This window comes from Microcaecilia unicolor, chromosome 1 (genome assembly GCF_901765095.1).
Source record: "Microcaecilia unicolor chromosome 1, aMicUni1.1, whole genome shotgun sequence".
Classification (NCBI taxonomy): domain Eukaryota; kingdom Metazoa; phylum Chordata; class Amphibia; order Gymnophiona; family Siphonopidae; genus Microcaecilia; species Microcaecilia unicolor.
The window spans coordinates 206,758,007-206,780,118 of NC_044031.1; the positions used below are offsets into that span (position 1 = coordinate 206,758,007).

Genomic DNA, 22,112 nt, shown 5'->3' on the forward strand with positions numbered 1-22,112 from the left:
ACACTCTTGACGGTGAATTGCATTAATTTCAAATGAATGCCCTTCCTGTGTGCAACATGTACAGCTTAACATAACTTACAGTTTTGTTAGCAGTGTAACAATAGTAAAATGACTAAATACAAATGTAAATACAATTAGGGCCCTGTTTACTAAGGTGCACTAGCGTTTTTAGTGCACACGCTAATGCTAGAGACACCCAGCGCGGCTTAGTAAACAAGGCCCTTAGTGAGGTAAACTTGGAGACAGGCAAATTGAATTCTAATACTATGAATTAAATTAGCCCAGTAGAACGTTTCATCAGCAACCAGGTTGTTAATCCTTATTTCCATATGATTGTGTGGACTACCTGCATTAGCTTTACTTTATCCAAATAACTCTTGAGAAACCAAGGCAAAAGATTGAAAAAAAGCATTCCCAAAATTTTTTAAATGTGATGTAAACTTGACTTTGAGAATCAGTATGCTTTTAGCAGTTCTCAGGACTTCCGACCCAGTTGTTTTTGTTTTTTTAAAGTGACCCCTGGGGCTCAGCTTTTCTTAGCAGCATTGCTTAAGTGGAGAAATATTCTGAGGAGATAATCATCTCTTGCTGTCAAATAACTTTAAGAGCCTGATTTACTAAGCTTTTCCCCACAGAAACAGAATTGGAAAGAATTCCTAAGTGTCTGTGTTTATGATAACAGCTGAAAGGTTTATTTTGAACAGTGGATAAACTGTAGCCACATAGAGTAAATTATGGAGACTTTTTTATGTGTTATTAATAGAATTGTACTTATGTTCAAAGGTGGAATAAAAATATTATGTTATGTCAAGTAATATAAAAGTACTAATGAAGGTAGAGCAAGCAGGAATTTTTAGTTCTTGTTGACTGCAATTCTGTTAAAGGTTTTGCATGGCAAATTTCTTTACTTTAAGTATAATTTAGAGTATTAATTTGCATGATACATAATACACAATGGAAAGGAGAAAAAGTCAAGAAAATAACAATAATGGATACACAAAATTCAATGTAAACGTCTAATATCCTTCCCAGTTTTAGAAGTGTATAAAGAAAAGAGGGAGGAAGAGGCCATCCTGAAACAAATATCTGTAGGTAAACAGGATAAGAACAGAAAACTGTCTTATTTCTACACCCTGCTTATACAATATCTGCCTATTCTAATATCCAAATACATTTTTAGAAAACGTATTTCCTCTGTTGTCCATATAATGTTATAGTTTTACAGCTTCTTGAGCCATTACCAACTTCTCTAATTGTGATGGATCTAGAAAAATATATTCTTTCTCTTGAAATTTTTTTGTAAACTGAAATGGCTTTTAATAACAGAATTACATTTTTGGAGTCACAACTTTCTTTTGATAATAAGCCAGGATCATATCTTGAAGGAAATTTCTACTCAGGCTGAATGTTATTTTAATAATCCCCTCAGCTGAGGGCATTTACTGCTTAAGGCTCACTCTTAATCTTCTAATTCCTCATATGGCCAATGTACTGAAGTCAAATAATTTTGATCAGTTTCCACAGATAACTCAAATTATTACACAAAAATCAAACCCTTCTCATACTATATCAGAGCTTCCCAAACCATGGGTCAGGACCCCCAAATGGGATCACAAAACCTAAGTTTGGGCTCATGACCTAGGTGGGTTCTAGATAGGTGCATCATTATTCTGCAACTCCAGGGGGTCAGACAGTTTTATTTGGCTGCAGTCATGGGGTCATAGGCTTAAAAGATTGGGAAGTACTGCACTGTTTACTTAACTAATGATATGCACATTTCTACATTGTAGCTGTTTCTTATGTGAAACTCCCATGAATAGCACAATATTTTGTCCTAGTAAGACTTGAAGATAATGCCAGAAACACCACCCCTTTGGGAAGAGATAAAAGCCATTTTGCATCGACGAGCAAGAGTGAGTCAATCACAAAAGTTGTCAGGATGGAAAAGCTCTCCCAGAGCTCAATAATTTATATAAAGTTCTAAGCAAGCACTGCTCTTCCTGTGTGCAGCAGTCTCCTCAGCTCGTTTTTTTTTAATTTCTCTGCTAAATACACAAAGAAAACTCACCTATTCAAGAGATTTTCTATCTCAGAGTACATAAATATTGCCATACTGGGACAGACTGAAGGTCCATCAAGCCCAGCATCTTGTTTCCAACAATGGCCAATCCAGGTTACAAGTACCTGGCAAGATCCCAAAACAGTACAATAAATTTTATGATGCTTATCCTAGAAATAAGCAGTGGATTTTCCCCAAGTACATCTTAATAATGACTTATGGACTTTTCTTTTAGGAAGCTGGCCAAACCTTTTTTTTTAAACCCTGCTAAACTAACTGCTTTTACCATATTCTATGACAACAAATTACACGTTGAGTGAATAAATATTTTCTCTGATTTGTTTTAAATTTACTATTTTGTAGCTTCATTGTGTGCCCCCTAGTCCTAGTATTTTTGGAAAGAGTAAACAAGCGATTCACATCTGCCCATTCCACTCCACTCATTATTTTATAAACCTCTATCATATCTCCCCTCAGCCATCTTTTCTACAAGCTAAAGAGCCCTATCCACTTTAGCCTTTCCTCAGAAGTTGTCCCTTTCCCTTTATCATTTTTGTTGCCCTTCTCTGTACCTTTTATAATTCCACTATATCTTTTTTGAGATGCGGTGATCAGACTTGCACATAGTATTCAAGGTGTGGTCGCACCATAGAGTGATAAGGCATTATAATGTCCACTTTGAACTTGCTCACATTAACACCTACCATATGCTGTTTGAATGCCCAGTCTCGTAAGATCTTCTTGTAATTTTTCACAATCCTCTTTCGATTTAACAACTTTGAATAACATTGTGTCGTCAGCAAATTTAATTACCTCACTAGTTACTCCCATCTCTAGATCATTTATAAATATGTTAAAAATCAATGGTTCCAGCACAGACACCTGGGGATCCCCACTATGTACCGTTCTCCATTGAGAATACAGGCCATTTAACCCTACTCTCTCTTTTCTGTTAACCAGTTTTTAATCCACAATAGAACACTATCTGCTATCCCATGACTCTCCAATTTCCTCTGGAGTCTTTCATGAGGTATTTTGTCAAATGCCTTTTGAAAATTCAAGTGCACAATATCAACTGGCTCACCTTTATCCACATGTTTATTCACCCCATCAAAAAAAATTAGTAGATTGATGAGGCAAGATTTCCCTTCACTAAATCCACGTTGGCTTTCTCATTAATCCATGCTTTTGAATATGCTCTGTAATTTTGTTCTTTATAATAGTCTCTACTATTTTGCTTGGCACCAATGTCAGGCACACTGGCCTAAAATTTCCCAGATAACCTCTGGAACCTTTTTAAAAAATTTACGTTACATTAGCCACCCTCTAATCTTCCTGTACCATGCTTGATTTTAAAGATAAATTATGTATTACTAATGGTAGTTCTGAAAGTTCATATTTTCAATTCTATTTATTTATTTAGTTAGTTAGTTATTGCATTTGTATCCCACATTTTCTCACCTCTTTGCAGGCTCAATGTGGCTTACAATACATCATGAGTAGTGGAATGAATACCATTCAGTCCAGGTGATTTGCTACTCTTCAGTTTGTCAAATTGCACTGTTACATCTTCTAGGTTTATAGAGATTTCATTCAGTTTCTCTGACATGTCAGTTTTGAATACCATTTCTGGCACCAGTATCTCTCCCAAATCTTTCTCAGTGAAGACCAAAGCAAAGAATTCAATCTCTCCACTATGGCTTTGTCTTCTCTGAGTACCCCTTTTACCCTTCGGTCATCTAGCTGTCCAACTGATCTTTTGCCAACTTCTTGCTTTTAATATAACTAAAAATGTTTTTACTGTGTGTTTTTGCCTCCAGCGCAATCTTTTTTTTGAATTCCCGCTATCTCTTCCTTATCAGCACTTTGCATTTGACTTGCCATTCTTTATACTGTTTCTTATTCTGATATTTTTCATCTTTTTTTATTTTTTGTTTTTCTTTACAAGAAAAACAGGAAGAAAAACTTGAGGCTTTGCTTGGTGACAAACAAGATTAAGTCTAATCTAATTTAATCTCAGTATTTATAATCTGCTTATTTCCTCTAAAGACATATCAGATCAGTTGAATAAAAACATAGTCATGGTGAGAAGACAAAATCCAGAAAAGGAAAAATCATTTGACATAATTATTACTGACAGTTATCTCTCAAATATTAAACTCTTGCTAAAGAGAATATAAAATGATATCTGTTTAAATGAAAAAGGTAATTGAGTATGTTGTATTTAAGAAACAGAAATGATGATTGTTAAACTTTTTGAACCAGAAGCACTTAAAGGAGGGGAAATTAAGCATTTGAATTTCTAAGTCTATGATTACCTTGAACAGTCAAGATTTAACTGTGCCAAATAAGATAGAATGTAGCTGTGCAATATTGTGGAGGAGTGGCCTAGTGGTTAGAGTACTGGTCTTGCAATCCAGAGGTGGCCAGTTCAAATCCCACTCTGCTCCTTGTGATCTTGGGCAAATCACTTAACCTTCTATTGTCTCAGGTACAAACTTAGATTGTGAGCTCTCCTGCAACAGAGAAATATCCAGCATACCTGACTGTAACTCACCTTGAGCTACTACTGAAAATGGTGTGAGCAAAATCTAAATAAATAAATGCAAGAAGACTTAAATATTAAGGACTAAATCCAGTAAACATTTGGCTTCAAAAAAAATAGCCACAGAACCAGTGTCTTTCCATGAAAAGAACTAAGGCTTCTATTCTAGGTACTGATTCATTCTCAAAATGCCACTAGGCCTACTACACTCCATCCTGCATATTGGGGTTCTCTACAAACAGAAATTCAAACTGAACACACTTTCCACTGTTTTTCCTTTCCTGAAAAAGGCTCTGTTCAGTACTTTGGGTTTCAAAGATGCTTATATCCACACTCCAATTTATTCCTGCTGCAGACAATATCTCCAGTTTCATCTCTATAAGGACCATTATCAGTACAAGGTTCTCCCTTTCAGCCTCACCTCATCCCTCCAGAGTTTTTACCGTATTTATTTCTTTGTAAACTGTCTTCCCCAAAAGGCCATGAGGTGGATTACAACAAATTAATATACACATAAATACAATATACTCAATTTCTTAAATGCAATCATAAACAACCATGCTTTCTATGAAATACATCTGCTTCTACCAACATCTTTCCATCTAAAGCAGATGTTCTCAACTGATGTGTCACAAGATCGGTGCACAGTAGCATTTTTTTGTTTATTAAGTTTGTGGCAAAGTCATCTTCTCCCCTCTTCTCCTGCTGTGGAGATTAGCACTGCTCCCTCTTCTCTCTAGCCCCCCCCCCCCCCAAGTCAAGCACTGCTTCCTGCTTCTTCTTCATCTTCCTCAAACCCCTCCCCATGGTCCATCAAACCTGCTTTCCTGGCATTTGCAGGTTTAACAGAGGGGTGGGACATGACAGAGGGAAGGATTTGGTACCAGCTCAAGCAGTGTGTTAATGCTTCAGGTGCTGACAAAGTGGGTTTGATGGACCAGAGTGGAAAGGGAGAACAGAAAGTGGTGCTGGAGCTGGGGGAGGGGAGAGGGTTTAAAGAATGGAAAGGGAGTGATGCTGGACCTGGGTGGGATGGTTTGAAGAAAGGAGAGGGGGTGGTGATGAACACTGGGGGGGGGGGGATAAAGGAAGGCGAGGGAGTGGATCTGGAAGGGGGTTGAAAGAAGGAGTGAGAGTGGTGCTTGACTCATGGGGTGCTGAAGGAAGAAGAAGGGGGGAGGTCCTGAACATGGAATGGGGGAGAGAAAGATGTGCTGAACCCATGGAGGAGAGCTGGAGGGAGGGAGAGAGATTCTGAACCTGCAGGAGGAGGGGGAGAGGAGAAATGCCAGACTATGGTTGAGAGACCCAGGGAGAGAGGAGGAAGATGGTGAACTATTGGGGCAGTCCTGGGGGAAGAGGATTTGGTTGGACCATGGGGGGAGCAAGAGAGTAAGAGAATGGGAGAGATGCAGCTACACAAACCCTGATGATGCCTTGCTTCTTCCCAGGTTGTTTAGTTGGTAAACCACAATTAGCAAATGTTCATGTCTGGTGTTTAGATTGCCACCTACACAACCCGGGAAGGCACACAGCATTGGTATTTGTGTAGCTGCATCTCTTGGCACCAGACTGGGTTTCCTCTCTGAGTCGCTGCCCTTCTGAACATTTAAGTAGCACTTTTGGGGGGAGGGGAGAGAGAGGTGAGACGGGGAACTGCTGATCCATAGGGGTGGAGGGGAAGGGAGGGCACAGGGAATTGCTGGACCACAAATGTGGAGGAGGAGAGAGGGGACAGGGAATTGCTGGACCAAAAGGGTGGAGGGAGAAGGAGAGGACAGGGAATTGCTGGACCATAAGGGGAAGAGGGGGCAGGGAGTTGCTGGACTATATGGTGGAGGAAAAGGGGGAGGATAGGGAAATGCTGGGCCATAATATTAGAAAGGAGAGAGGGGTGGGTGGGGACAAGGAGATGCTGGGCTACAAGTGTATAAGTAAGGAGAGAGAGAGGGGAGATACTTGGCAAGGTAGAATCATATGGAATAGAGGAGTGTGGGGGTTCTCAAGGCGATGAGTGAGAGGTGGTCGGTAAGTACAGAGAGTAGAAGTGTAGTAATGGGGAGTTGGTGAAAGGGAAAGGAATAGGAGGCCAGGGAAGAGGTGACACAGGAGAGGTAGGGGGTGGGAGGAGAAGATGGAATGTTGATAGGTACTGGTAAGTGAAATATAGACGGAGGACTGAAGAGCAAGAAGGTGAAATTTGTTGAGGGAGACAGAAAAGAGAGAAAGAGGAAATATATCAAGATGGATATAGTGAGGGAATAGAAGAAGATAGTAGAGAAAGGACAAATAGACCGCACCCACTGGAAAGAGAGCAGAAGTCAGACAGGAAAGCAGAAAAGAGGCAGCAGGAGCAGCGATTGCCAAGGTGCAATCACCATTTTGCAGGCTGCTCCAAGTCCGTTATATATGGACTTCAAAGGAATCACAGCCAGAGCTTATTTCTGAATGTTGGGTCTTATGGCTGCTGCAGTGTACATAGTTCCTTTTTACTTATCTAAGTATGAGAATGTTTCAATGGGATCTCAAATTCAAATGGAACCAGCATGCCCAGCCTCTATCAACCATACTGCATCCTTCATTTTAGTTATGAAATGTGCTACAGAAGGTGTTCCCTTCACTCCTTTGGAATATCATTGTGTGCTGACAGTGGATACTTCTAACATCAGGAGAAAGCCCAATTTGTCTCCCACAACCTGGTTGTAGTCTGAAAGCTCTTTCATATCAATCACTTGGAGATCTAAGCTGGAGACTAATACAAGTTTGTAAGCAAAGTGATCACATCACATAATTCTGCAAAATCTTTACTGGCTTCCAATTATTACAGGGTTAAATTTAAGATACTGTGTCTGATCTTCAAGGCCCTTAAAGGAACATAATCTCCCTTTATGTGCCTTCAAGTTCACAGAAGTCCTCCCAAGGCTATCTCTAACCACACACTCGCCAAAGGAAATCACATGATGTGACACCTGCCAATGAGCTTTCTCCAGAGTAGCTCCCATACTCTGTAATATTCACAGAAAAGTTTTGCCTAACGCAAGGCTCTCTTTACTTCTGGAAACAGGTGAAAGCTTGGCTTTTCTCCCAAGCCTTCAATGGAAGTATCAGCTATCTAGCTAGTCATACACAAAAAGACTGACATCGGCTGCACTTATTGCAGCAGGTCTGGCTTACAACACATGAACCTCTTCTGCCTCCATTTGCAATTTTTCCCTAAGCTTTCCACATGTATCTTCTATCTAAACGCTTGTTACTCTATCTAATCTATCTGTATGCTCCACTTCCACTTACTCCCTGTGCTGCCTATTAAGATATTTTAATGTGAATTGTATTGAACATTGTAAGCAGCATACTATGATACAAAGAGCAATTCTATAAACTAGCCGCTAATAGTTAAGTGTGTGTTAAGCATGCAAATGTTTAGAATAGTAGCATACGCCTGTATAATTGGACACATACAATACATACATATATGCCAGTACGCCATTTAAGCCCTGTTCTGTATATACCCATTGTGCATATTTGCAAGGGATCATATATATGGGCAGAGCATGGGTGGGGCTCCCTTTTAAGCAGGAAACTTACTGAAAATGCTTGACTCCCCAATCTACCCCCTCTAAAATTAAGTTCTGGCTATACCCCTGATCTGTGCTGACAAGTTGAAGAGATTTTCTGTCTGATGCTTCATGAATGGCCACAATTCCATTCACTGTCTCCTAATATTATTATAAGTATTTATCCCATCATTGTTTGGGACTTCAAACCTCTTCCATCAGAATGCATCTTGGTGCTCTCTCACCTTCTCATGCTTGAATTGATGAGCTACAAGTCTCCCAGTGTCCACTAATTTCTGGAAAGGGCTTCTTCACATCAAGCCTCCATTGCAGACAGCTCTTGTATCATGGGACTTTAATCCTTACCTTTGCTCTTACTCCCCCGGATTCTATATAGGGCAGCTTAAGTTGCGTGCACAAATTCAATTGCATTCTGGATTTGTTCGTACAACTTAGTTAACAATCAATCAGTGCCGATAATTGCCACTTAATCAATTGACACTAAATGGCATTAATTAGAATTTACACGCAGAACTAAGCATATTCTATAACGTGATACGCATAAATTGTAAGTCGTATAGTTGAAAAGAGGGTGTGGCCATGAGTATGGAATGGGCAGGTTATGGGTTTTTCTAAAATCTACGTGCGTGGTTATAGAATACACCCAGTCTGCGCAAAACTTAGGTGTCGGCATTTACACCAAGTTTTACTTGGTGTAACTGCCCGCAACTAAATTTAGTCACACGGATGGGCACTCAGCATATTCTATAAACCACATGGAAATGTAGGTTTATTCTATAAAGTACGCCTAAATTTAGGTATAGAATACACATAGGTGTATTTCATTTCGGCACTGCTTTTTTAGGTGCGATCGAATTTAGCCCACTATCATGCTCATTTTCGAAAGAGAAGGACGTCCATCTTTTGAAATAAATTGGAAGATGGACATCCTCACAGAAACGTCCAAATCGGTATAATCGAAACCCGATTTTGGACGTCTCCAACTGCAGTCTGTCGCAAGGATGTCCAACTTTCAAGGGTGTGTGTCGGAGGTGTAGCGAAGGCGGGACTTGGGCGTGCCTAACACTTGGACGTCTCTGACCCTTAATCAAAAAAAGCAAGGACCTCCCTGACGAACACTTGGACGTTTTCACCTGGACATGTTTTTTTTAATGAATAAAGGGGAAAGGGAAAGGAAATGGGACTTATATACTGCCTTTCTGTGGTTTTTCCAAGTACATTCAAAGTGGTTTACATATTGTATACAGGTACTTATTTGTACCTGGGACAATGGAGGGTTAAGTGACTTGCCCAGAGTCACAAGGAGCTGCAGTGGGAATCAAACCCAGTTCCCCAGGATCAAAGTCCGCTGCAGTAACCACTAGGCTACTCCTCCATTCCACACAAAAAGGTGCCCGAAATGACCAGATGACCACCGGATGGAATCGGGGCTGACCTCCCATTACTCCCCCAGCGGTCACTAACACCCTCCCACCATCAAAAAAATCTTTTAAAATATTTTGTGCCAACCTCTATGCCAGCCGCAGGTGTCATACTCAGGTCCATGACAGCGCATACAGGTCCCAGGAGCAGTTTTAGTGGGTACTGCAGTGCACTTCAGACAGGCGGACCCAGGCCCATACCCCCCTACCTGTTATGTTTGTGGAGGAAACAGCGAGCCCTACAAAACCCACCACAAACCCACTGTACCCACATCTAGGTGCCCCCCTTCACCCGTAAGGGATATGGTAGTGGTGTACAGTTGTGGGTAGTGGTTTTTGGGGGGCTCAGCACACAAGGTAAGGGAGCTATGTTCCTGGGAGCATTTTATGAAGTTCACTGCAGTGCCCCCTAGGGTGCCTGGTTGGTGTCCTGGCATGTCAGGGGGACCAGTGCACTACAAATGCTGGCTCTTTCCATGTCCAAATGGCTTGCATTTGGACGTTTTTGACATGGACGTCTTTGGTTTCGACAATTGCCGAAAGTCAAAGACGTCCTTGTCTAGGGACATCGAAATTTAAGGATGTCCTTGGATTTGGATTGTAAGGACATTTCTGATGATATTTTTGAAACAAAAGATGGACGTCCATCTTGTTTTGAAAATACGGTTTTCCCTGCCCCCGGATTTCGATGTTTTGCAAAGACGTCCAAATCGCAACTTGGACGTTTCTTTTGAAAATGCCCCTCCATGCATTAATTTTGGCTGTTAAAGCTCACTATGTGCAAAACCTTAACGTGCTTTAGTAAAATGACCCCTATATGCATTGTTTACATGCTTTAATGCAGTTAACATGGAGAGTACCATTTGGTGCATTATAACCCAATGACAGTTGTGTCCTTTGCTTCATGAATGATTATTTAATTCACAGTATTGTATTTTTGCATATATAACCCTCAATTGTGTATACCCAGCAGAAAAAAAAGCTAATTTTGTTGGTAAAATCATATATACCCCACACCTGTGTATATTCCACATTTATTGCAATAAAATATAAAATTGTGTATTACTCCTATTGAAAGCACTGATTTTGTAAATAAATTTATATATAACTGCACTTGTGTACCCTGTATCTCTTGCAAAAAAATGTATAACCTGCAGGTTATATACATGAAAATACAGTCATTTTAAACAATTTTTTTATTTTTATTTATTGCATTTGTATCCCACATTTATCCCACCTCTTTGCAGGCTCAATGTGGCTTACAATTCTTCAAGGGTAATGGAGGTAGAAGAGAACATACAATTGGTTTAACAGAGGGTTTTGGGTTACATGGTGGTGAAATACATGATGATTTTATAGCAAAAGACATTAAGGAGCATTTCTGGATATATTAGAGATACGTGAAATACATGATAATTTTAAAGCAAAAGACATTAAAGAACATTTCTGGATATATTAAAGATAGTGCAGTTACACGTGTTGATCTTTGTGATATATTTTGTCAAAGAGATAAGTTTTCAGTAATGCAATGGCTCTTGCAAGACCATAATGATAACATAGCAGGCATTTAAACTGCCTAGATATGCTTTTTATATTATTACTAGTAAAAAAAGGCCCGTTTCTGACACAAATGAAACGGGCGCTAGTAAGGTTTTCCTTGGAGTGTGTATGTTTCAGAGAGTGTATGTGAGAGTGACTGTGTGTGAGAGAGAGTGAATGTGTGTGTGTGTGTGTGTGTGTGTGTGTGTGTGTGTGTGTGTGAGAGAGAGAGTGTGAGTCTGGGTGCGAGTGTGTCTGTGAGAATGAGAGTGTGTGCAAGTGTGTATGTGAGACAGTGTGAGAGAGAGAGTGTGTTTCACACAGATACAGTGTGTGCGAGAGAGAGAGTGTGTGTGAGACACAGACTCTGTGAGACTGAGTGTATGAGACGAAGAGAGTGTGTGAGTGACTGTGTGACACATAGAGAGTGAATGTGATACAGTGTGAGACATAGAGTGTGTGAGAGACAGTGTGTGAGAGTGAGAGAAAGAAAGACATTGACTGTGAGAGAGAGAGAGAGAGAGAGAGAGAGAGTGTGAGAGAGAGAGTGTGTGTGTGACAGAGATACCTCCCCCCCTCTGTGGTGTCAGGCACCCCCACCCTCCCTCTCTCTGGTGTCTGAGCGTTACTGTGCAGGACGCTGAGCTCTGGCTGCGCTTTAAGGAAGTGACCAATCCTATTTAATAGAATGCACCTCCAACATTCTGAAGCCGAGAAACCTTGTGTGATTGGTCACTTCTGCTTGTGACGAACCCAGAAGTACGTGATGTCAATTCAGGAGATGGATACAGAGAGCAGGAATGCCTCAGCCATGCAGTCAGCTTCAGAATGTTGGAGGTGCGTTTTATTATATAGGAGGATGATCTGAAAATACAGAGTTTAAAATTGCTGTTTCTACCAGGTAGAATAATTTTTAATTTTAGTGATATTTAATTTAGAGTTCATGATATTCATATATACAGATGGGAAGGTTTCAAATAAATTAAAATGGTGTGCATTAAGAAACCAAACACAAAACCCTTTTGTCCTTTACCCCTAGTAAAAAAAGGCCCTTTTCTGACACAAATGAAACGGGCAGTAGCAAGGTTTTCCTTGGAGTGTGTATGTTTGGGTGAGTATGTGTGAGATTGACTGTGTGTGAGAGAGAGAGAGAGTGAATGTGTGTGTGTTTTTTTGTGTTTGTTGCTTGTGTGGAAGATTGGTTTTTCCTTTTTGTGTGTGTGTGTGTGTGGGGGGGGGGGGGGGGGGGGGGGTAGCTCCTGTAAGCAGTTGGGAACCTGCCTGCCAAGTCGTTAATATGTCTGTGTTCTGGTGAGCTGTGTTTGCAAATTTGAACTGCATGTGTATTTGTCAGCATTCCTTGTTCTGTGGAAGGCTGCGTTTTGATGTGGTTTTTTTTGGGGGGGGGGAGTGGGGGGTGGGGAGGAAGTTCCTTTAAGCACTTGGGTACCTGCCTGTGAAGTCGTTAATGTGTGTTGTGGATAGCTGTGTTTGCTTGTGGTTGGGGGGAGTGTGTCTTTTGAAGCTCCTGTAAGCACTTGGGAACCTGCCTGCTTGCTGTTTTTATCTCCATTTGTATTTGTCTGGTTTTCTGATTGTGTGGAAGTCTGCGTTTAGATTTTGGGTGTGTTGGGGGGGCGAGGGGGTGCAGATGTCGAGTCAGTGGTTAGTTTTGTGTGGGTGGTCGTTTCTTAGGGTGGCTGCACATACCGGGAGCAGGAGCATGGGCATCCAAATAGTTTTGTCCTTCCAGCGACGTTCCTCGTTTCTCTGTGCTGCACAGAAAGAGACTCGTTCTGCTGCTGAGTCTCCTCGGAAGAAAAAAAAAACGTCAGTGTGCTTGGTTTTGAGTATATGGGAACGACGGCTGTGTTGGGGAGTGGAAACAGATTAACCAATGGGCTTCCTTGCTCGTGTGTAGTAATCGTCGTGCACCATGGCTGGAGTCGGAGAGGAGAGGGAGGGCGGTGGAACGGTGAGCGAGCGGCTGCGGGAGGATGGGTGAGGGGGACTGTGGGCGGGGGACGGGGTCCAGTGCCGATTTTGGTTGGTTGTGAGTGTATGAGAATGACGGCTGCATTGGGGAGTGGAAGCAGAGATTACCCAATGACAATCCGATTTGTTGAGTGTCATTACTCCGCCCTCAACGTCATCACATTGTGACGCGAGGGCGGGGCAGACACTCATGCGATCTTGCAACTACAAATTTAGAACGTTGGAGGTGCCTTTTATATAGAGAGATTATTCACAATAGTGGTGAGATTAAAGAAGACATGTTAACAGTAATGTTTGTAAATTATGCTTTCTGTTGCCAGAGTCATCATTTTTTTTAAATGCCAGCTATAGTTTGAAAAGAAATCCAGGTATTCAGTGCCACTGTTTGGATGGTGACCAGAGCAGACTAGCCAGATAAGGCACTCAGCACTGGAACTTTTCTAGATAGTGGCAATATTTAGTGTACTCTCTGAATATCTTATCCAGGTAACTTAGGATAACGCTCTATCTGTCCTAAGTTATCTGGAGAGCAAAATGAATATTGCAACTATCCAGATGTGTTCTGAGGCCTCCTATGTTCTGCCCAACCTGTCTGCATTGTATCAAGGTGGTCTGTAAGGATATTCAGAGGCAACATTCAGAGAGGGACTTGGATCAGTACTTTTGAATATTGGCCTGTATATGTTTATAATTTGAAGTATAAATGCACTGTATGACTTGAAAAATAAGCATTTGATCTGTTAGGCTATCAATGACATTGTTATAATGGACTAGATTTTATATATGGTGCCAGTAAAATGGACACCAAAAAACTTTCTGCAAAAAACAGTGCCTAGATTTAGGTGTGGTTTATAGAACATGTCTAGCAGCCATGCCTGTGCCTAACTCTAGGCACATCCATTTACGCCAAGTAAAACTTGGTATGAATACTAGCCCCTACGTTAGGTGTGGAGCAGGTGTATTTCATAACCCTGCTTGTAAACTTTCAGAATGCCCACAGCCCCCCTATTCTATCCCCATTGCCACACCCCTTGTTTAGCAGTGCACATTAGAATTTACTTGCACCACTTTACAGAATACGCTTAGCAAGTTGTGTTCATAAATTCTAATTAATGCCATTTAGTGTCAGTAATTGCTTGTTAAGTGGCAATTATTGGTGCTGATTGGCTTATTAAGTAATTACATTGTGTGCACAAATTCAGAATACACTGCTTATACTCAGTAAATTGCAACTTACCATTTTTACGCAAGCCAAATATCTCATTAAGAATCTGCATGCTGGTAGTTATAAAATGTCATAAAATAGGAAACTTCTTGTGAAATTCCATGGGTATAAGCTCAGCCACTTCTTAAAATGACTCTACAAATATTTTCATTGGATTTTTGAATGAAAGATGTGCTATGCAGAACAATGATTCTTACAAGAAGTAACTGCCCCGGTGTAAAGTTGATTTAGTAGAAGTTTATTTTCAACCTCTTTGCATTTGGGGGATGAAGGTTTGGGTTTGCTGGATGCTTAGACTGTACTATTGTCTCAGTGCATGTAGTAAATTAATGATGTGGATGTCTAAGCAGCCGTCAGATCCATAAATCACCAGAAATGAGAGGGGTAATGCATAGAAGTCTTTTCCTTTTGTTTAGCAATTTATCATTTTGCTTGGGCATTAATAAACAGAACTCCCCAGGGGTAAGTCACTGGAAGATACATTTTTCTTCCTAATTTTCCTCAATCGTAGCTAGTTGATCACAGGTGGGATGTGAAGGCACTTGTCAGAGCAAGTCAGTGTTTTGTGACTCTCTGTGCACAGCGAGGGTAGTACTGAATAAATGAGTAGTATGCTACTACTGTAATCTGATCATGCTTTGTTATCATGACAGGCTCCAGGTTCCCCAGCCCAAGGCTGACAGCCAGACCAAGCCGGAAGCGCACCCTGTCCATATCTCCACTTTCTGACCATAGCTTTGACCTTCAAACCATGATCCGGACTTCTCCAAACTCTTTGGTCACAATTCTTAATAATTCTCGCAGCAGCTCTTCAGCCAGTGGCTCATATGGCCACTTAGCTGCAAGTGGAATGAGGTAAGAACTCAGCTGCTGACTGGCTTGAAGAATACCGTTTGATATCTGTACACTGTTCTCTGTGACCTCATACATACCTGTGCCTGAAAATAAAAGTAGCTTGCAATAGAAATATATACTTGCATACATAGTCTGAGAAAAGATATGTATGAATTGACCTGAGCTGGTATTTATGTATTGCATGTGCCAATATACAAATATATACACAATATCCATACTGCTTATGCAAATATGTTTTATTTACCTTAGGACAGAGAGAAAAAATAAGCTGCTGATCAGAAAAGAGAGATTAACACAAATGCTTTGTTTTCAACTACTAGGTCTTGCAGGCACAGAAAAAGATAAAGTGACTTGTTTAGAACCATATGGAGAATTATGGGAAGAAAGGGGGGGGGGGTATTGAACTTATGTCTTAGGGCTTCTTCTGAATCATAGGCTAGTCCTTGAATTGTTAAACTATTTATCCTCACCTGAACATGAACTCCCATTGAAAATACGAGCTGACCAGGAGGCACTGCCTTTCTCTAGGTACTGAAGAGCCTTTTCTCATTCATTTCTATTTAGGAACAGGTACTGGAATCTTCAGGGTTTCCTTTTAGTTCATATTTTTATTGTAATTTTTAACCAAATACAACCAATAGTCATAAACAAAACATATCATTAGATCTTTAAGATGTTGTTGTGGACTGTGATTCGTACTTTGTATAAAAGTGTTTTGGGTTTTTTTTTGTACAAGACAGTTAACACGTCATATGAAAAGGAGGATGATGGAATCATTAGTTTTAAATCATTATGAGGTGGTAGGAAAACAACTGCAGTTTACTAGATTTGTATCTTCTTTGGAAAGACTTGGTGCCCAAGGTTTGGTTCACCAAAATCACGTAGGCCCTTAAAGGTTGAACAGCAGGCAATGCTTGGGTTTAGGTGAATAGCAGTTCTTATAAAAAGGGATATTCACTAGATTTTCAGCACAGAACGATGCATGTCATGACTTACAGATATATTATGGAGTGGAGGAGTGACCTAGTGGTTAGGGTGGTGGACTTTGGTCCTAAGGAACTGAGTGCAATTCCCACTTCAGGCACAGGCAGCTCCTTGTGACTCTGGGCAAGTCACTTAACCCTCCATTGCCCCATGTAAGCCCTATTGAGCCTGCCATGAGTGAAAAAGCACAGGGTACAAATGTAACAAAAAGCAAAAAAAAAAAAAAAATTATCATGGGCAAGTTGTGAATCTATTATAGAAAATCTGTTGCACCTTCCTTTCCATCTGCAGACATACTGTCAAACTTCTCTCTACCCAAATGTTTTCCTTTTATTCATATCTAGCAAACCTCAGACATGAATCTAATTTAAGGCAAGGATTGTTGGAATTTTACAACTCTTATTACTTGCTATAGAAATGATTTTTACAATTTAAAAAATTTACTTTTATATACTAGTAATATAATGCTATAAACATTGTAGAAACCAAGGATGCAAATTCAGTTTCTGGTTTTGTCTCTGAAAGTTTTCTACCCCTAAAGAATGCTCACCAAATCAATTTTACACACACAAAACTTCCAAATTAATATGCATATAATTGATTTCTATGCATCAAGGCACTTTTAAAAGGACATTACAATTTTCTTCTTGCGAGATCATGATGTTTGTCTTTCAAAAACGTTTTAGCATATCCAGATGGTTCTTTCAAAACTTTATTTATTTTAATGTAAGCACCACTTTGCTTAATAATCCCACAAAAGGCCTTCTCAAGACTTAGTGAGATCAAAGGTCCATCTAGCTTAGTATCCTGATTCCAGCACAGTCCAATCCAAGTCACATATACCTGGTTGGATCTACAAAAGTAGGATTCTGTGGGGTCAATATTCAAAGCTTTAGATACAGTTGGTCATTGCATCTTACTAAACTTGATGGATCATTTTGGTATCTGCAGTGTACAGTCTTGCAGTGATTCAGTGGATTTCTAAAATCTAGACACTATCACATAAAGCAGGCTGGTCTTTTGTCTCTGTCCTGGCCCTCGGCTTGTGATGTTCCTCAAGGCTGCCCCTTTTTCCCCTATTCTGTTCAATTTGATAATGGCTTCACTAGGTAGTTTACTGGAATCCAGAGGTTTTAAGGCCTTCACATATAGTGATGATGTTACCATTTATATTCTGTTTTTGGAAAATTTATCAGAGATCTTGCCTATCATCAAATCTGGCTTGAATCTGCTGGAATCCTGGGCTGCTGAATTCAAACTTAAATTTAACAAAGACAAAACCAAATTCCTGATTCTGACTAATCCCTATCGCCTTGTGGTTATTCAGAATTTCATGATAGATAATATAACTTGCTCGTTAGCTACTACTATGAAAATCCTGGGTATAATCATTGACCAGTATACGATCTTTGATTGGTAGCCAATGTAATTTTTCACGAAGAGGTTTGGCACTATCGCATCGCGGACTTCCAAATACAAGTCTGGCTGCCGTGTTTTGAGCGGTCTGAAGGTTTTTTATAAGGTTAGCTTTGCATCCGGCATAGATTCCGTTGCAGTAGTCGGCATGGCTTAGGACCATCGATTGAACCAAACTGCAAAATATTGCCTTCGGAAGAATGGTTTCACTCGTTTAAGTTTCCACATTGAATGGAACATTTTCTTAATTGTAGAGTTAATTTGGCTCTCAAATGTAAGGTTCCTGTCAATTGTGACACCGAGGATTTTCAAATTATCTGAAATAGGGAGAGTATAGTTTGGGTTGATTAGGTTTGTGGGAATGTTTGAATTGTAGTAGGATGAGAGGATGAGGCAGTGTGTTTTTTCTGCATTGAGTTTGAGCAGGAATGCATTTGCCCATGAGTTCATGGTATGCAAGCTGAGGTTAATTTCGTTGGTGATTTCTAACAGATCATGTTTGAAGGGGATGAAAATTGTAACGTCATCAGCATAGATGAAAGGGTTGAGGCCTTGAGTGGGTACGGCCTTAGCTAATGGAATCATCATTAGGTTGAAAAGGGTTGGTGATAATGGTAGTAATGATAGTGTAGTAATGATTGCGGTCAGTTTCCTTAAGTACATAAGTATTGCCATACTGGGAAAGACCAAAGGTCCATCAAGCCCAGTATCCTGTTTTCAACAGTGGCCAATCCAGGTCACAAATACCTGGCAAGATCCCAAAATGTACAAAACATTTTATACTGCTTATCCCAGAAACAGTGGATTTTCCCCAAGTCTATTTAACAATGGTCTATGGACTTTTCCTTTAGGAAGCCGTCCAAACCTTTTTTTAAACTCTTCTAAGCCTTTACCACATTCTCTGGCAACAAATTCCAGAGTTTAATTACATGCTGAGTGCAGAAACATTTTCTCTGATTCGTTTTAAATTTACTACATTGTAGCTTCATTGCATGCCCCCTAGTCCTAGTATTTTTGAAAAGCGTAAACAGACGCTTCACATCTACCTGTTCAACTCCACTCATTATTTTATAGACCTCTATCATATCTCCCCTAAGCCACCTTTTCTCCAAGTTGAAGAGCCCTAGCCGCTTTAGCCTTTCCTCATAGGGAAGTCATTCCATCCCCTTTATCATTTTCATCGCCCTTCTCTGCACCTTTTCTAATTCCACTATATCTTTTTTGAGATGCGGCGACCAGAATTGAACACAATGTTCGAGGTGCGGTCGCACCATGGAGCGATACAAAGGCGTTATAACATCCTAATTTTGTTTTCCATTCCTTTCGTAATAATACCTAACATTCTATTTGCTTTATTAGTCGCAGCAGCACACTGAGCAGAAGGTTTCAGCGTATCATCAACGTGACACCTAGAGCCCTTTCTTGGTCTGTGACTCCTAACGTGGAACCTTGCATGACGTAGCTATAATTCTCCGAGGACAAGCAGGCTGCTTGTTCTCACTGATGGGTGACGTCCACGGCAGCCCCTCCAATCGGAAACTTCTCTAGCAAAGTCCTTTGCTAGTCCTCGCGCGCCCGCCCACTCGAGCCGGCCAGTCTTCTTTTGTCTTCTTTTGTCCGCACTCGGTACGGTCGTGTTTCGCCGTGTCGAGCCCCGGAAAGTCGACCTCGCGCGTCCAAATTTATTTTTGACGTGTTTTTTTCTTCGGAAAAGTCTTAAAAGTGTCGGGAAGTGCTCCGGAACCCCCCCCCCCCCCGGGTTTCGTGTCAACCCCTTCCCGTACTTCCAGCTTTTTGCCCCGATAAGTTTTCTTTCGTCGTCGGGGTAGGCCTCTTTTCGGCCTCGGTCGAGATTTTCTCCCTTAAAAATTTTTGGTGCTCTTTTTCCGTCATTTCGGATTTTGACTTCGCCGGCGTGATTTTTCCGCCCATGACATCGAAGCCTTCCAGCGGCTTCAAGAAGTGCACCCAGTGCGCCCGGATAATCTCGCTCACTGATCGACACTCGTCGTGTCTTCAGTGTCTGGGGGCCGAGCACCGCCCTCAGAACTGTAGTCTGTGTTCCCTGCTTCAAAGGCGGACTCAGGTAGCGAGATTAGCCCAGTGGAACGTGTTGTTCTCGGGCTCTTCGTCGGCATCGGCACCGGGATCTTCGAGTGCTTCGACGTCGTCAGCGTCCAGACCATCTTCCTCGGCCGCCACTGCATCGAGTGCATCGAGGCATCGGGCCTCTGCATCGGCGCCAAGGTATCGGGCGACTGCATCGACGTCGGTGGTACCGGGACCTCGTCTGCTGATGTCGTCGGACAGTGGTGCATCGTCAGGAGTGCAGGTGAGGGCTGTCCATTCCCCTGCTGGTGGCGGTGAGCCTTCGGGTGGGTCTCCTCCTACCCTGAGGGCTCCTGCGGTACAGCCCCCCCCGAGACCGACCTCCTTCGGCCTCGGCCCCGAGGAAGCGACGGCTGGATTCTACGTCCTCCTCGTCGGTGCCGGGGAGCTCCGGTGACATGCTTCGGAAGAAGTCGAAGAAGCATCGACACCGGTTGCCTCCCCGCGTCGGCACCGAGAGCTCTGGGTCGCCGAGGGAGTCGGCACCCAGCAGGCATCGGCACCGAGAGGACCGCTCACCTTCTGTTCAGGAGGTGTCGATGCGCTCCACTCTGGACAGCCCGGAACAGCCTCCTCGCCCGGAACAGGTTCTGACGTCGACGCCTGCATCGACCTCTTTGCCTTTCTCTGCAGCCGCTCTGAACGAGAGCCTCCGGGCTGTTCTCCCAGAGATTCTGGGAGAGCTGTTGCGCCCTACCCCTCCGGTACTGGCGGTGCTTGCGCCTCCGGTACCGTCGAGCGTGGCGCCGGCTGGCCCATCGCCCGGGGTGAGGTCCCCGACGTCGGTACCGCGTGCGGTGCCGACTGCGGCCACCTCCCAGGAAGGCTCCCCGACTACGTCGGCGGAGGGAGCTTCGCCGATGCGGGCGAGGGAGTCTACCTCTCGACGCCCCCATCGTGGACGTGGCTCCACCGAGTCGAGCCGGGCTTGTGTCTGACACCGAGGGTGAGGCCTCGTGGGAGGAAGAGGAAGACCCCAGATATTTCTCTGACGAGGAGTCTGAGGGTCTTCCTTCTGATCCCACTCCCTCTCCTGAAAGACAGCTTTCTCCTCCTGAGAGTCTGTCTTTTGCTTCCTTTGTCCGGGAGATGTCTACGGCCATCCCCTTCCCGGTGGTTGTGGAGGACGAGCCCAGGGCTGAAATGTTTGAGCTCCTGGACTATCCTTCTCCACCTAAGGAAGCGTCCACTGTTCCCTTGCACCATGTCCTAAAAAAGACATTGCTTGCGAACTGGACCAAGCCACTAAGTAATCCCCACATTCCCAAGAAGATCGAGTCCCAGTACCGGATCCATGGGGACCCAGAGCTGATGCGCACCCAGTTGCCTCATGACTCTGGAGTTGTGGATTTGGCCCTAAAGAAGGCTAAGAGTTCTAGGGAGCATGCTTCGGCGCCCCCGGGCAAAGACTCTAGAACCTTAGACTCCTTTGGGAGGAAGGCCTACCATTCTTCTATGCTCGTGGCCAAAATCCAGTCTTACCAGCTCTACACGAGCATACACATGCGGAACAATGTGCGGCAGTTGGCGGGCTTGGTTGATGCTCTTCCCCCTGAGCAAGCCAAGCCTTTTCAGGAGGTGGTCAGGCAGCTGAAGGCGTGCAGAAAATTCCTGGCCAGAGGGGTGTATGACACCTTTGATGTTGCATCCAGGGCCGCTGCTCAAGGTGTGGTGATGCGCAGGCTCTCATGGCTGCGTGCCTCCAACCTGGAGAATAGACTCCAGCAGCGGATTGCGGACTCGCCTTGCCGTGCGGACAATATTTTTGGAGAGAAGGTCGAGCAGGTGGTAGAGCATCTCCACCAGCGGGACACCGCATTCGACAAGTTCTCCCGCCGGCAGCCTTCAGCCTCTACCTCTACAGGTAGAAGATTTTTTGGGGAAGGAGGACTGTTCCCTACTCTTCTGGCAAGCGTAGGTACAATCCCCCTTCTCGACAGCCTGCGGCCCAGGCTAAGCCCCAGCGCGCTCGCTCTCGTCAGCAGCGTGCGCCTCAGCAAGGCCCCGCGGCTCCCCAGCAAAAGCAAGGGGCGAGCTTTTGACTGGCTCCAGCAGAGCATAGCCGACATCCAAGTATCAGTGCCGGGCGACCTGCCGGTTGGGGGGAGGTTGAAAGCTTTTCACCAAAGGTGGCCTCTCATAACCTCCGATCAGTGGGTTCTGCAAATAGTCCGGCAAGGATACACCCTCAATTTGGCTTCAAAACCTCCAAATTGTCCACCGGGAGCTCAATCTTACAGCTTCCAGCACAAGCAGGTACTTGCAGAGGAACTCTCCGCCCTTCTCAGCGCCAATGCGGTCGAGCCCTTGCCATCCGGGCAAGAAGGGCTGGGATTCTATTCCAGGTACTTCCTTGTGGAAAAGAAAACAGGGGGGATGCGTCCCATCC

At 42.9% G+C, this 22,112-nt stretch overlaps 1 protein-coding gene across 1 annotated transcript in view; it reads left to right on the top strand.

The window, feature by feature from the left end:
- GLI3 (GLI family zinc finger 3) overlaps nt 1-22,112 on the top strand; it is a 608,365-nt gene that overhangs the window by 454,237 nt on the left and 132,016 nt on the right. The window contains 1 exon segment of the mRNA XM_030203853.1: nt 15,013-15,214. Within this exon segment, the coding sequence (XP_030059713.1) occupies nt 15,013-15,214 (202 nt within the window).